Source organism: Rattus norvegicus, chromosome 10 (genome assembly GCF_036323735.1).
Source record: "Rattus norvegicus strain BN/NHsdMcwi chromosome 10, GRCr8, whole genome shotgun sequence".
Classification (NCBI taxonomy): domain Eukaryota; kingdom Metazoa; phylum Chordata; class Mammalia; order Rodentia; family Muridae; genus Rattus; species Rattus norvegicus.
This window is the reverse complement of record NC_086028.1, coordinates 35026579-35042877: the sequence shown is the minus strand read 5'-3', so window position 1 is coordinate 35042877 and position 16299 is coordinate 35026579. Positions and strand designations below refer to the sequence as shown.

Below are 16299 nucleotides of genomic sequence, written 5' to 3'. Positions count from 1 at the left end.
AAAATCCAGAAAGGGAATAAAGTCATCAGCCCCCTTTGCCTATGCTTTTCTGAGGCTCAGACACTGTACCTAGGGGTGCAGCACCCAGGAGAGGGCTGTGCACAGGTTCCACTTCAGCATCAGAAAGGAGGCAGAATGGTGGCCTTGCTTGGAATAAACAGACTGAAAACAAGTCAGCTGGTATTTTCAGTTGTAAAGGAGACCTCCCAAACCTGGGGACACAAGCACATACCCTAGGGAACAGTGGAGAGCAGTTTCCCCCCAGGGGGTTTGCAGCCCTCCCTCTGGGGCTCCTCCTCTGTCCTTTGGGGGTTGGCTCCCAGAGTGACAAGTTAACAGGGAGTTTTCTGTTAACGTGGGGTACCAGGCCTTGTGTCTATGTACTACTCATCTTGGGCCTTGTTCTGCCTCCCTTCCCGTCTGGGTATAGCTAACAGCGTTTCCACCAAGCCTGTGTGTTATCCTCTAGGTCCAGCCTCCCTCCTTCTCCCTCCTCTTGCTCCCTCACCCTCAGTGTGCATTCATTCTAGAGTTAAATCCCGGCCTCATGGTGGACCTCTTTCATCATAGTGGGTGGTCCAACTCCAGAGGAACCGAAGGGTCCCTAGATTCCATCGCCCCTGACAACTTGGCATTAAGTAACTCCCTCCACAGGTTTTCTATTACAATAATCTAAAAAGCCTTTGGGATGTGTCCCCCTCCCTGCTGCAGAGCCAGACACCTCACGATTGTGCTTCTGTAAAAGGAGAGGCTGGGGATGCAGAGTGCTTGCCTAATATGCATGAGGAGAGGCCCTGGGTTTTGTTCCCGATACTTCCAAGAAATGCAGGGCCTAAAGCTGAAGGGTACTCATCTGGACTCTTGAATCCACAGCCCAAAGAATATCAACCAGACTTGAGAAAAGCATTGCAAGGCCACGTAGGAACTGGAGAAGGAAGTGACGACATGATGACCAGTACTTGGAGGTGCTCCTAGGGGTGGACAGGGAAGGCACTCCTGAGGAGACAAACCACCAGACAGATGGGGAGAAAAGGATCCGGACTGGGTGAGAGTCTGGGAGAAGTACCAGCAAGAATGAGCTGGGCATATCTGGAAACTTGGGGTGTGCTACTCAGTATCAGTGAGGGGAGGAGAATGACGGCCCTTGCCCAGCCATAGATGAGCATTCTCACAGAGAAACTCTTCTCCCTGGGCCTGGGTGCAGTGGGGATCAACAGGCGCTGTGCTCCTGTGATTCCCAGTCTCTTTAAGAATGGTCTGAGCATCTCGGCCTGAATCCTCAGCAGCCTTGGCTTCAGTTGACCAGGACTCCTCACAGGGACTCCTCTTCCCACAACTCAATAAGCTAGGCAGTGAGGTAAAGAAACTGCCATGCAACTGCTCCATTCTTAGGAGAAGTTTTTATTGTAAAGGAGAGGGAGAGAATATCCAGGCATCTGGAAGAGTTCAGGGCAGAGAAAACCTGAAGCAGAGTTGACATGGCCAGGGCTGGGGAGGCAGGAGAGCAGGAGAGGACAGTGAGGTGGCCAGAGATAACAAGAGATATTGGGGAAGTGGGCAGGGGAAACCTGGCTGTTTTTTGTATTTTTTAAGAATTATATATTTATGTATATAAGTACACTGTTGCTGTCTTCAGACACACCAGAAGAGGGCATTGGATCCCATTACAGATGGTTGTGAGCCACCATGTGGTTGCTGGGAATTGAACTCAGGACCTCTGGAAGAGCGGTCAGTGCTCTTAACCACTGAGCCATCTCTCCAGCCCAACCTTACTGTTGTACAGACACAAACAGGTATCTGGGGAAAGGAGCCCTGGGGAGGTGAGATGGGCCAGAATGGGGTCTCTGAAATGTCTAACAAGTACTTGTGATTAGGGAGCCTGGAGGCCATGAAGGGCTTTGATATAGACATATGTCGATGGAAAAACCATGATCCTTCAGCCATGACTGCTTTTGGGGGTAAAACCCATTTTATAAGTTCCTGAGGAAGGCTGGCTTTTACTTAACCACCAGAAATCCTTCTGTAGTCCAGCTTGAGCTCATTTCTGGACATATGGACCACACGAGACTTAACAATACAAATCAAGAGATGGCTCAGGGGTTAAGCGAAGCACACTGACTGATCTTCCAGAGGTCCTGAGTTCAGTTCCCAGCAACCACATGGTGGCTCACAACCATCTGTAATGGGATCTGATGGCCTCTTCTAATGTGTCTGAAGCTAGCCTCAGTGAGGAAACCACTGCCTAGCCTTGGGGGAACCCAAGGAGACAGACAACAGAGGTCCTGGGCCACTCCTGCTCCTGTCACAGAACCTACCTCTTAACTCAGGTCTCGCCTGTGTTCCCCACTCACCCACCTCAACCCACTTACATTTACTTCATTAGTAGCTTCTATTAGCACACCTGTGGGGAATCCCCTAGGGAGGGGCTCAGGTCCTCCCACTCCTGACCCATTTCAAAGACAAGGCTAGTCACCTGCCCAAAGATGGCCAAAAGTACTGTCTTGATTCAGGGGCCTAGCTTTCTCCTTTCCTCTAGTCTATGCTTCAGTGGGTGAGGGACAGGTGGATTCATGAAAAAGATATCAAACATTGGCAAGATGCCTGGTTTGACTTATCCTGGCCACCTTGTCCTTTGAAAGCTCACTCTGCTGTAGGGTTCTCCAGAGACCCCTCCCAAGACCCTTCTCCTCCATTCTGTCTGTCAGCAGCAGCTTGGGATCCCCCTGTTATGACCATAGTCACGGGGCTCTGACTCATAGCTGCCCAGGCCACCTGACCACAGCAAGCAGAGAGGGCCCTGCTAGGGGGTTCCCCAGCCACCGCCTTGTTTACCTCCCTGTCTGGCCTGTGCACTGAGGAGAGAGCCTGAGTTGCTATAGACAGCTGGCCTGGAACCCAGGGCACCTCCCAGAGGCAGGAGTCTCTAGGCCAACTGCCCCAGGGCCCCATTTCCTGACATTTCTCTTTTTCCCACTGGTGACAAAAGTAAAGGAGTTCCTCACGATTCCCCACTGGCTCAGATGTTCCATAGGACGTTTGGCCTGCTTGAAGCTTTAAGGCTGTCAGGCCACTAGGCTGCTGAGTCATGCTTGGCCAGCAGCTGCCATTAGGATGCAGCCTCTGAGCCCCCACCCCACTGTCCTCTGCCTTGGGGGGTATGTGTGTGGGGGGCAGGGTTCTGCAGGATCAGGGGCCTTTTCCTGGGCTATCAACTGCTGCAGGGGCAAGCCTAAAATGGGATTGCCCTCCTGGGCAATAGGTGTGAACCTTCCAGCCACCAGGGAAATAGCAGTCACACGTGTGTGGCAAATCACCGTCTATCACTGAGTCTTACTAAAATTTCAGGTTTTTCTGTTCCCACAAAACCAACTCCAAGAGAGGTCCAGGGAGAACATGAGAACTGGGACATGGGCCCTAGGAAGCTGGTCTGGAGACCCTGCCTCAGGGAGAGGAGTAGAGCTCCAATTCTGCCCAGCATGACCTTCCCCCATGAGTTTGACTCAGCAGGTCTGAGTCTTACTGACAGGACCATGCCTGGAAGGCCTTACAGGGTGACATTCCCCTGTGGCCTCTAACCTTCCCATGACGACTGGATTCCTGCTAAGAGCTCTTTTTACTTTTTGTTCATTTAATTTGTGTTTTGAGAGTAGGACTTACTATGCAAGCCTGGGCCTAGCCTTCAATTTGAATTCCTCCTGACTCAGCTTCCCAAGTGCTGGGATTACAGATGTGTGTCATCATGCTAGCTAACAGGTCACTTTTGCCACAGAAAGCAGCATTTCCTGGTTTTGGCCTTCGTGCTGAGGGTTGAACCTAAGATGTGACATATACCAGGCAGGTACTCTGTCACTGAGCACCAAATCCTTATGCACCAAATCCCCATTAGTGGTGTCCCCCTGGGTATATCCATGCTAAGCTAAATCCTCATGAACTGTGTCCCTACTAAGCTAAAATCCCCCTGGGTATATCCATGCTAAGCTAAATTCCCATGACCTGTATCCCTACTAAGCTAAATCTCCCTGAGTATATCCATGCTAAGCTAAATCCCCATGAGTTGTATCCTAACTAAACTGCATAGACAGCCTCTTTATTTTGCCCCCCCCCCCCCTTTTTTTGAGAGGCTTCTTGTAGCCAAGGCTGGCTTTGAACTCCGGAACCTCTGGCCTCCCAAGTACTCAGATCACTTTCTAGTTTGAAACAGCTTCACCAAGCTGCTCAGGCAGACCCTGAACTTGGTATTCTCTTGCCTCAGCATCTCAAACAGCTGGGATAACAAGTCTGTGTCACAGGACTGGCTAAAGCCTGTATTTTAGTTCCTAGTTGGAGGGCAAGTGGTCTGATTCCTTTGTGCTCTTTGAAGCCACTAAGGCCTGAGATACATGCTCCTTCCCCTCCGCCCTTAGAGCCTGTGTGCTGTGGTGTGTGTGTGTGTGTGTGTGTGTGTGTGTGTGTGTGTATTATGTGGGTTGTTGTGAGGAATCTCAGTCTTAGTAGTGGTGACTATTGCAGTTTCTGGAGCCCTGGCTACCCCTCCTACAGGGTGGGTTTGTGAGAAGTCACCAGTGCTAGTCCAACATCCAGTCTTTGTCAAATTGGATCAGGCCTAACATATGGATGATGTCCCTTTATTCAGTGAGGGGCTGGTCATGGTGGATGCCTGAAGAGAGAGTAGGGTGGAGGGCTACTACGGGGGACACTAAGTTTGGGAGGGTTGGAACAGTATCCCGTGAAACAGCTTGTTTGGCCAAGGAATGGCTACCTGACAGTAGGCATCTGTGTCGTCTGAGCCTCTGTGCTGGGGCATCCATCCCCCTTGGCTTGGGGACTACACTGCTGAGTCATAAGCAGGCCCAAACCTGGGAGGAGCCTAGGCTCGGATACTTACCGGCCCTTTTCCCATCGAACTGAGACTGAGGCTGGTCTCTTGGGGTCACCCATGCATTCGGAGGGAAAGAAAAAGAGGAGGCGGTGGGGGCGTCTCGCCCCCATACCTGTCAGGGGTCCTATCAAGGGCCCTCGAGCGGCCGCCCGGACAGCGGGGAGGGGCGGAGCTCAGAGAGGTTCCGCCCCCCACGAGGCGGGGCTCCCCCCGTATCCTATAAAAGCTGGGCTCTCGGAGCCGCCGCTGCCCAGCTGTTTCCTCCGTACCTAGTCTGCGGTTATGGCTTCGCTCACGGTGAAGGCCTATCTACTGGGCAAGGAGGAGGCGGCCCGCGAGATCCGCCGCTTCAGCTTCTGCTTCAGCCCGGAGCCGGAGGCGGAAGCCGCGGCTGGCCCGGGGCCCTGCGAGAGGCTGCTGAGCCGGGTGGCTGTGCTGTTCCCCGCGCTGCGGCCTGGAGGCTTTCAGGCGCACTACCGCGGTAAGGGCTCGGGGCGGGGAAGCCATCCTCCCCCGCCGCGGAGTATCAGGTCTGGGCGAGGACGCGATGGCGTGTCCTCTGGCTGCCCGCGGGGACAGGGTGGTCAGGCGGCCGCTCAGGTTACAGCTGACATCCCGCGGTTCGCTTGCTCCTCGTATCATCAGGTGATGGGTTCAGTTAAAGGCCCGGAAGAGCTGGGACCGGGCAGATGTGGAGGAGGGGTGGAGAGCAGTGACGCGGGTAAATAAGCGGCGGGGGCGGGGTGGGGCAGCCCGTGGGAAGGGAGGTAGGGGACCCCGGAACTAGCTCCGTCTCTTGCGTTGCAGTGGTTGATGGCTGCATGGGGTGGAGCTAGAAGTTGTTGACAAGAGACTAGTGGACAAGGCCCTCCCCCTGGGAGGGGATAAGATTGAGATCTCTTTATGGAGGACTGTGGGTAGGCCAGGTTGGTTGATCAGTCTGTCTCTTTTCTGAGATAAAGCCACGTAGCCTGATTCGCCTTGAATTTACGAGTGGTTTAGGCTGGCCTCACTTCAATCCTCTTGTCTCAGCTTTCCAGTGCAGGAATCATAGGGATTATTCTGGACAAAAAATGTTCAGTGTAAGTGAGTTTTAACCTAGGTCCAGTACAATTCACCCAGGTCTTAATGTCCTTCCGAGTCATCTTTGTGCTAGGGCCTCATGTATGTTAGGCTCTCGACTGACTGAGCTACCACCCCGCCCCCCAAACTCCTTGCATTTTTTAAAAAGTGAGTTATATAACTATTATCACATTCGGTTTAGAATCTTTTTTTTTTTTATAAATTTTACGTGTGTGTGTGTATAGCCTAGCCTGATACACACACACACACACACACACACACACACATATATGTATATATATATATATATCCTAGCCTGCAGATGTGTGGTTTGTCCTGTATGAGGTGGTTGAAGACTGTTTGTACTGACATAGAAATATATGGCTGCGCTCCCAGTACCTGTGTGCTAATGTAAAAATGAAAGCAGATGGGTTTGAGAAATGACTCAGTGGTTAAAGCCTTTGCTGCTCTTCCAGAGGACCCAAGTTCTGTTCCTAGCGCTCATATCAACTGCAGCTCCTGGGGATCCCACACCCTCTTATGGCCTTCGTGGCACATGCATACACATAAGTGTGCATGTGTGTATGTGTGTGTGTGTGTCTGTGTGTTCAAGTGCGTACATACATATGTAAAAGTAAATATCAAAAGGCAAAAAAGAAAAAAAACCCAAAAAAACCCAAACCACTTGGCAGCTTGGTTGCATATGTTTGTGATCCCAGCACTAAGGAGGCTCACCTACACAAGTTGGAGGCTGTCCTGTTCTAAGCAGTCTCAGGCCAGGCAGGGCGCAGAAAACCTAGAATTGACAAAAACAAAACCAACAGAGCAACCTCAACCTCAGAACAACTTAGACAGCGTCTGAATGCACAGTGGTTTCTGGTCACGTAGTTGAAGGGAGGGGACAGATGGGCTTACCTCCTTTCCTTCTGAAGCCTGAGGCCTTTGAAGGGCTGGACCATCAGGACAGGGTACTGGCTGGAATCTCCCAGGTGAAAATGGACCTGGCCTACTTACGTGTGGCCTGAGGGCACAAATGGCCCAGTGGTTTGTGGCAGGAAGCTGGACCCTTACACACATGACATATGCTCTGCCTTGTGCATGTACCGGATCTAGGACTTGGGTTAGAACATGTACTCACGCCATATCAGAATGAGTGGCCATCTGGCTGCTTGCTCCAGCACTCAGATTGCGTCTAGAGCCTCTGTAGATGTCCCTTACCATTGGGCTCCCTGTACATAGCAGTGGGCATCCAGCAGATGCTGGGTACCTGTGCTGCCCTTTCGGCTTCTAGTTCTGGGAATGGCACCTAAGTCTTCTGCACGCTCCACCAATGAGCTGTGTCCCTGGCTCTGATATGTTGTTTCCTAAACAATCTAGATGAGGATGGGGACTTGGTCGCCTTCTCCAGTGATGAGGAACTGACAATGGCCATGTCCTATGTGAAAGATGACATCTTCCGCATCTACATTAAAGGTAAAGACTGCATCCAGGTACTTCCCATCGGACTTCCTCTAAGGCTCAGGGGTCTGAGTTGTCTCTAGGACAGAGATGAGTTCTGATGCCTTGGGGTGGATATAGGGGGGTTGGGAGGTGTCAGAGGTACAAAGGTCCTGCTGTGTGGGCCATGGGTGTTGAACAGAGCAGGGCTTGGTACCTCTTGGCCTCCTAAGTGGTTTACCTGCAACTAAATTGGACTCTTGGACTCTCCCTGCAGAGAAGAAGGAGTGCCGGCGGGAACATCGCCCCCCATGTGCTCAGGAGGCACGAAGCATGGTGCACCCCAACGTGATTTGTGATGGTTGCAATGGGCCTGTGGTGGGAACTCGCTATAAGTGCAGTGTGTGCCCCGACTACGACCTGTGCAGCGTCTGCGAGGGGAAGGGCCTGCACAGGGAGCACAGCAAGCTCATCTTTCCCAACCCCTTTGGCCACCTCTCTGATGTGAGCTGGTTCTCTGCAGTCCTGGGGCGGTGTCGGACAGGGTGGTGGGAGCTGGAAACCCTGACCCCTCACTGCCCTGCCTTGCTTTCTCCTCCTACCCAGAGCTTCTCTCATAGCCGCTGGCTTCGGAAGCTGAAACATGGGCACTTTGGCTGGCCTGGCTGGGAGATGGGCCCACCAGGGAACTGGAGCCCACGTCCTCCTCGCGCAGGGGATGGTCGCCCTTGCCCCACAGCTGAGTCGGGTAAGGCTGGTGTTTGCACTGGCTTTAGGTGTCATAAGTAGCCAGCTTGTTCAGGTGGACCCTTGGCCTAAAGTCCAGAAGTTCCTACAATCAGCTGTACATTACACATCCGTTTAATTTTTTTGGTCTTTGGGGGTATGGAGGTTGAACCTAGGGCCTTGCACATAATAAATAAGGGCTCCTTTGTTGTGCTACACTCTGTCCTCATCCATGGCATCAAATCCTCTTAACCCCGCAGAGACAAAGCACCCCTGTTTTATAAGTGCCTAAGTCCATTAATTTCCCTAAATGGCCCACCCTGCCCTTCTAGGCTGCCCTGAGGTATGGGTAGGTGGCTGGATTTCTAGAACGTGTTTTCTTTTGTTTTGGGTTAACTTGGAAATAGCAGAGCCAAAGTTGCTCAAATCTTTAAACAAAAACAAAACAAAACAAAAAACCCATGGTCACAAAGCCAGGTGTGGCAGCACATACATACTCTATAATCTCAGGAAGAGGAGGCTGGAGGATCAGGAATTCAGGGCCAACCTTGGCATAAGATCCTGTCTCAAAAACCTGAAAGCAAAGAGCTCACAAGTAGGCCCACATTCTAGATTTGGGGATTCTGTCTTTTGATTTTTTTTTTTTTTAAGATTTATTTATTTCATGTGTGTGGGTACACTGTCACTATCTTCAGACACACCAGAAGAGGGCATCAGATTCTCATTACGATGGTTGTGACCACCATGTGGTTGCTGGGAATTGAACTCAGGACCTCTGGAAGAGCAGTCAGTGCTCTTAACCTCTGAGCCACCTCTCCAACCATTGATTGATTGATTGATTGATTATTTATTTATTTATTTATTTATCCCTCTTGAGTCTCTCTGTAACTCTGGGTATCCTAGAACTCACTATGTAGCCCAAGATGGCCTTAAATTTGAGCTTCTCCTTCCTCAGCCTCTGGAGGCTTAGCTTATAGACTTGTGCCAGCACATGATTTAAGTAAACTGCACATCTAGGACAAGGTTAGTATTTATACGTTAGCTGCACTGAGCCTCTGGTACAGAAGCCAGAGAGGCCCAACATGTGACCCACTAGGGGACCAAGCTTGCAAAGAGGAGGAAACACCAAGTGTGGTCAGGCAGTCCCAAGCCAGGGATTGCCCAGATGACAGGAACCTTGGCACCCAAGTCCTGGGACAGTGGTAGGCGGCAGGGTCACAGAATTAGAGGTCATCTTTCTTCTTGTAAAAATCAACAGCTTCTGCTCCATCAGAGGATCCCAATGTCAATTTCCTGAAGAATGTGGGGGAGAGCGTGGCAGCTGCCCTCAGCCCTCTAGGTGAGTGAGCTTCCTTGCCATCCTGTGAGACACCCTAGTGGCTTGGTGACTGTCTTAGTTTGGGTTTCTATTGCTGTGAAGAGACACCCTGGCCTCAGCAACTCTTAAAAAGACATTTCTCTGGGACTGGCTTACAGTTTCAGAGGTTTAACCCATTATTGCTATGACAGGAAGTGTAGCAGCAAGCAGGCAGACATGGTGCTGGAGAGGAGCTGAGAGTTCTAATCTGGATGGGTAGGCAGCAGGATATGAACTGGCTTGAGAGTCTGACCCCCTCAAAGCCCACCCTAGTGACACACCTCCTCCGACAAGGCCACACCTCCTAATAGTGCTGTTCCCTATGGGCCTGTGGGGCCATTCTTATTCAAACCACGGGGGCTGTAGCTGGGAGAGAATCAGGTTGCACTGTGATTCAGTGCAAATGGCCTTTGGCAGCTTCCCTGACCTGCTGCAGAGGCTGGGCCAGATATGTGTGCTGGGCACCATCAGGGTTTTGTCCTGTAAAATTAGCCTTGCTGCAGACTGGCATGGGCGCCTGAAGGAAGGTTGAGCTCCTGGCTGATTCTTGAACTTTCTTCACAAAGCATCTAGAACCAGTAGGGAGGGAGATGGATTAGCAGATGGGGGAGCTTATCCCAGCTTGGGGTAACAGCAGCCTGCTTTTTCTGAGCCAAGTGAGTTGTATTTGTGTAGACTTGAAAGCAGGCAATTGATTTGTTCTTTTTTTCTTTAGGGAAGTCTTCACTTTAGCCCAGGCTGACCTTGAATGTATGTAATTCTTCCTTGGTCTACCACGTGTTAGGGTTTCTTTTCCTCATTTGAGAACCTCAAACCTTTGCGAGAGCAGGGAGAAGGTGCTAAAGGCAAGTGCTCTGGGCCATGCCTGGGTCCACACAGCTGAGGTCTGCTGAGGTGGGGGGCCCTGAGTCACCTCTCTATACTGTGATCCTAGGCTCTGGCTATCGGGTACACTGGTGTGGTTTAGAAGGTGTTTGCCCACACACATCCGGTTACTACACTTGCAGTGTTCATAGGTGGCCACAGGGGCCACTGTGCAAAGGCTGTGTCCAGTATTTAAAGCAATGCGGATGAAAGGGGTGTGCAAGCCCCACCAATCTCCGCTCCAGCTTGTTGTGCACAGGCATGACCACCACTTGCTGCAGGCTGAGGCCATCGCTCATGCTTCCCCAGGTGCAGCTTTGAGACGACAGGAACATACTGGCCTTGCAGTTAAGTTGAACAGCTGAGGATGAGACGTGCTTGCTGTAGCTGTCATAGAGCGTTACAACCCTGTGTTCAATTCCCAGCATCAAAAAAAAAAAAAAAAACCCAAAACAAAACAAACAACAAAAAAACAACAACAACAAAAAACAGACAAAGCAGTTCGTTTGGTTACACCACATGGCCTTGACACTAGAGGAAGAAGCTCTTGAGAGAACCAGGTTTTCATTGTTGTCCAAGGAGGTTGAAGTGGCAGTTTCAATTGGGTGGTAGCTGGGAGAGAATCAGGGCTCACTTTAGAGGGGAAGGAGTTGGCACGCACTCCCAGAAGGCAGAGGTTGGGTGAGCCAGAGCTAGGGCCTGTTATTGATTGGTAGGTGGTATGAGAACCAGCCAAGGAAGAACTGGCATGTGGGCACTGTGTGGCTCGGAGGCTGTGATCACTGGGACACAGGGCCTTCCTTCACTGGTTCTTTGAAAACCTTAGGCTTTGGGGACAACAGGTCACAGACTGTCAAACAATTTTCCTAAGCTCTGCAGTCTTAGGGATTTATTATTTGAGAAATCCCTAATCTACAACCCTCGTGCTCCTGCTCTGCATGTACTTAGAAAACTGGGTGTGGGTGTTGGGGACCAGCTCGAGAGACATTTTTATTGGCTTGAACATTTTAAGAGCTCTGGAGATTGAACCCAGAGCTGTATGGTAGACAGGCACCCCATCGCTGAGCAACATTTCACCCACATGGTAGGGAAAACCTGGATCCTGTAGGTTCTCCTCTGACCTCCACATGCACATAAATGATGGTGGTGGTGGTGGTGGTGGTGGTGGTGGTGGTGGTGGTGGTGGCGGTAGTGGAGGAGGAGGAAGAAGAAGACGAAGAAAAGAAGTAGTTCAGGTAACCTAGGTAACCTTTATAAGAAGCAAGACCCTGCTGGGTACGATGGCACCTGCCTTTAGTTCCAGCACCAGGAAAATAGGTAGAGCTCTGAATTTGAGGCCTACCTAGTCTACATAGAGAATTCCAGGCCACCGGGAGCTATGCAACGAGAACCTGTGTCAAAAAAACAAAAACCCATGGCAAGACCTCCACCTGCTACTGTGAAGGAAGGATGGGAGTGACAGGCCAAGGGACAAGAGAGCAAGCAGCTAGAAAACCTTTCATAAGAGTTTGTTAGAGCTGGGCTGTGGTGGACCATGCAGTTGAAAGGCAGAGGCAGTCAGATCTCTGTGAGTTAGAGGCCAACCTGAGTGAGTTTCAGAACAGCCAGGGTTACACATACACAACCTGTACTTAGGACATGAGTGAGCTCCAGAGCAGCCAGGGTTACACATACACAAATTCTGTCCTGGAAAACAACAGAAAGAGTTGGTTAGAGAGCTCCAGGCCCCCACTCAGCCAGCTGATGGCTTTCATGTCCAGTACGTGATGCACCTGACCTTTCTGCTACACAAGCTAAGGCACCAACCTGGAAATGGGCATCAGGAACGAGCAAAGGGACAAGTGGCCCAGCATTTCAGCCTCACTGGCCTGACAACAGCTGAAGAATCCTTGCTGAGGGGAGGCCAAATGCTCTAACAAAGAACACCAGCTCCTGGTAGCTGGGTTTTCTTGGTGCCTGCCTCTGGAAGCTGACAATGGTCCTGGTCCTGCCAACAGTGTCTTGCTGGTGTCTTTAGGATCAGAAGCCGTGGACCACTATCTCACAGGGTCAGCCCTCTGGGAACTCCACCTTTGAGTAGTCAGGAACCTTTGCTAGAAAATGTTATGGGTAAGTCCCATGTGCCTTGGGGAGGGCTGACCACTGAGTATGCTCTCCAAGGAACAGCCAGACCTGATCGGCGCCTGACAGCCATGAACCACAAAAAATGTAAAAGCCTCTGGAGAAGACTCAGGAAGCTGTGATACAGAAGGGGAGATATAGCCTTGACAGTAGAGAGAAGACAAAAGCCCAGTGCAAGCAACATCCACACATTTACATAGTGTTACATAGTTTTTTATTTGTTTTAAGCCAAAGGTTGTCTCTTAAAAGGACAGGGAAAGGAAGGTAAATATTGACAGGGTAGGAAATAAACAAATGTGAACTTGAACCAGGGGGACTAGGACTGTGGGGGTTGAAAGGCCCACAGTGGGACTCAGGTGGGTTGGTGTGTGGTTGGGAAGGAACTGGTGAAGCTGTGGGGTGCTGTCCTTTGGTTCATTTATTAGAAAAGCAGCACAAGTGAACCTGTGTCCCTAAGCCCTCACCACAAACATGTGCCTGCTGCTAGACTGGCTGGGTGCTCTCTAGCCTCAGGGCCACACACTGAGCTAAACATTGGAGTCCGGGTGTAATTGTCACTTCATGAGGCCTTGTGTGTCGTGGCCTCCAGCAGTCATGGCTAGGCATTCTGCCCATGTATAGTACTGGCCTGGCCTCTGCAGCCTGCTTTCCTATTGGGTTGGGAGAAACAGGTTCCTCCTGGGGGCACTGGTTTGGAGGAAGGGAAAGGGCTAAAGTGATGCATGGTGTGTTAGTTACCAAGGCTGGGATTGGGAGAAGCTCAGCTCTTTGTTTCTGGTCTGTGGGGTTGGCACATGGTCTGTCATGTCACCTAGTTATCTGGTCATATCTAGAGCTATGTGGCTATCCTTGTGCTGGCTGCTTGTGCCCTAGTCCGTATGCTTTGTTGGGGACGGAGTCTGAAAGCACTTCCTCAGCCCACAGATCCCAGATCCCAGAGATAGATGCAGGAAGGCCTCTGGATTTGACAGCTTGATTCCTTCTCTCTAGGCATCGAGGTTGACATTGATGTGGAACATGGAGGGAAGAGAAGCCGCCTGACACCCACCTCTGCAGAAAGTTCCAGCACAGGCACAGAAGATAAGAGTGGTACTCAGCCAAGCAGCTGCTCTTCGGAAGTCAGCAAACCTGACGGGGCCGGGGAGGGCCCTGCTCAGTCTCTGACAGAGCAGATGAAGAAGATAGCCTTGGAGTCGGTGGGACAGCCAGAGGTAGGTCTGCTAGCGTCAGCCTGAGGGGTCCTGTCCCTCCTGCTGTCTCTGTGGTGTGTGTCTTCAGCACCCTGAGCCTTACCTGACATGTATGAGGTCCCAGGTCTTATGCAGGCAGCTCTCCAGTGCCTGGAATGGGCCACACTTTGCTGGGACTTGTCAGTGGCTCAGGCCCTGCCGCTCACAGCAGGTTGTATTCCAGGAACTGATGGAGTCGGATAACTGCTCAGGAGGGGATGACGACTGGACGCATTTGTCTTCTAAAGAAGTGGACCCATCCACAGGTGAACTCCAGTCTCTACAGATGCCAGAATCGGAAGGGCCAAGCTCTCTAGACCCCTCACAGGAAGGCCCCACAGGGCTGAAGGAAGCTGCCCTGTACCCACATCTCCCACCAGGCATGTGGTCACCAGAGGTTTCCTTTTCCTTCTTTGCGTTCAGTGTCCTGTCCTGTCCTGTCCTGTCCTGTCCTGTCAACACAAAAGAGGTAGCCTGGCTTGGGGGTTAAGGTGGTGCCCTAGTCTTTGAGTGCTCCAGGTGGCTTGTCTTCAGGACATGACCTGCAGTGACAGCTGTCACTGCCAGCTGACATTAGAGAAAACTAGAACGTGGTTCATACTCCATCGGCATCAAGCAGCAGTAACCTCATCTCATTTTTAGGAATTCCTAGATGTCAGTGCCCAGGGGTTCTGAGAAGGCACATGGGACAGGGAAGGCAACGCTGGCTTTGCGTGGCTACCAGCTATGAAGTGGACTCAGACTCTGTACACCCTTTCCTCGGGGGTGGGGGTTGTAAACCTTACTGGCAGGTACCACAGCCAAGGCCCCAGTGGAAGCCAGACTGAAGTTTGTGTAAAGTGCTGGACAGGGATGGGCAGTCCCAAGTGGATGCCCCGTGGAAGAGGCAGCTGGCTACCCCAGAGCAACAGGGTTTAAGTGGGTGGTTCATCTCTGGGCCACATCTGGTGTTTGGGCTTCAAAGAGTATTTTCTTTGCAAAGAGCAGAGGCAGCAAACCGTTGCATGGGTAAGTCTGGGGGAGGTACTCTGTCATGGGTTCAAGGCCACCCTCTGTACCCCCATGACAGACTGCTTAGCTTAAATGTGCAAGGCTCTGGGATGGAGTCACAGCCTGGTTTAAAAACAAAACAAAAACAAGGCAGGGTTATGGGAGCTATAGAACTGGCTCATTGGGTAAAGTACATGCAGGAAGGCCCAGAATTTGGGTTCCCATAACTCGTGTAAAAAGCTAAAGGTGAGCATTTGTGTCAGCTGTCTATAGTCCCAGCCCTTAGGAGGCAGGCAGACTCCCATTACAAGTTGGCTATGTGATTGGGTAAGCTATGGGTTCAGACACCCTAACTCGATCAAGTACAGAGCAATAGAGGAAGAGCCTTACTTCGGCTCTGGGCCTCCACACTTTCACACATACATGTGCACCCACATGGGAATGAATATGAGTACACATGCTACATATGCCAAATAATAGAGGGAGGAGTCAGAGAGGCAGTTAGAGATGGACATTTCATCATCTGTAAAGGGTTAGTTTTGAGATGGTGTCTTGTTGCCTGCTTCCAGCTCGAGTGTTGGGATTACAGGCTTGAGCAGAATTAACTGCACTGTTTTGTCTACATAGCTCCTGGCTGTTTTATGCTTCAATGGCAGGACCAACAGTTGTGACAAGACTGGAAAGTCTGCAAAGCAAGCTGTTTGTCCCTTCAGCCTGTGAGGGTTCCTGTAAGGCTGAAGCAGAGGGGTCTCCATGGCAGGTGGAGCTGCTCTGTTCTCAGTGCTGCGGGGCTCCTTACTTTCCTGTCTTGCTTTGGCAGAGGCTGATCCCCGGCTGATTGAGTCACTCTCTCAGATGCTGTCCATGGGTTTCTCGGATGAAGGCGGCTGGCTCACCAGGCTCCTACAGACCAAGAATTATGACATCGGGGCTGCTCTGGACACGATCCAGTATTCAAAGCACCCTCCACCATTGTGACAGTGCTGTGGCCAAGTCCCACAACCCACCTCCCTTGTCTTCTAGTTGCATCATGTAGAGTAGCAGGGCTTCTAAGGCCCAGTGTCTTGGCATTCTTCTAGAACCTTCAGGTGGGACTGTGAGGCCTTCTTAGGCAGTAGGAAAGTGCATGAGAAGAGAGTCTGAGTGTGCACATGCTGACCCCTGAGCACAGATCCAAGCAGCTGTGGCTGGGCTTCCGCTGCTTTCCCTCGGCCTGGCCTTTGCCAGGGAGCTGTGGAGTCATGCTGCACTCCACTTGCTCTTGCCGCCAGCATTGCACCTGCAGTCCATCATCCCTGCCTGATAACCTTCTGTGTTTTCTTTATTAAAAGGGATTAGTACAACTGATAGTTATTTTCAACAAATAAAGCCATTATGTTTAGAGGGGGACTGTCCTCAGTGAGTGAAAGGTGGCAGGCTACCGGGGCCTACGGCTCCTGGGTGATGGAGAACTTAGGTGAAGCCAACTGAAAGATCTTATCATTCACTGTGCCCCCTTTTAATGGCCAGTTTAGTTTTTGTGTCTAATGTTAATGCTTAAAGTACAAACCCCCTATGTAGCTTCCTCTGACTTGATTTTTAAGTAACCTGTAATAAAGTGGCATATGCACTTTAACCAGCCGTGTGATCCTTAC

General features: G+C 51.1%; 1 protein-coding gene across 5 annotated transcripts; it reads left to right on the top strand.

The window, feature by feature from the left end:
• The first annotated feature begins 5127 nt into the window (after positions 1-5127).
• On the top strand, positions 5128-16280 carry Sqstm1 (sequestosome 1). 5 transcript variants are annotated; one of them, NM_001393885.1, is made up of 8 exons: positions 5128-5360; positions 7319-7414; positions 7656-7882; positions 7985-8126; positions 9363-9443; positions 13437-13657; positions 13860-13941; positions 15486-16280. In NM_001393885.1, the coding sequence occupies exons 1-8, from the start codon at positions 5162-5164 to the stop codon at positions 15641-15643; spliced, it is 1206 nt and encodes a 401-aa protein (NP_001380814.1). In that variant the 5' UTR covers positions 5128-5161; the 3' UTR covers positions 15644-16280. The 5 variants fall into 5 exon arrangements, with proteins under 5 accessions (NP_001380814.1, NP_787037.2, NP_001380815.1 ...); NM_175843.5 differs by having other exon boundaries at positions 13860-14055; NM_001393886.1 differs by lacking the exon at positions 9363-9443.
• Positions 16281-16299: the final 19 nt, after the last annotated feature.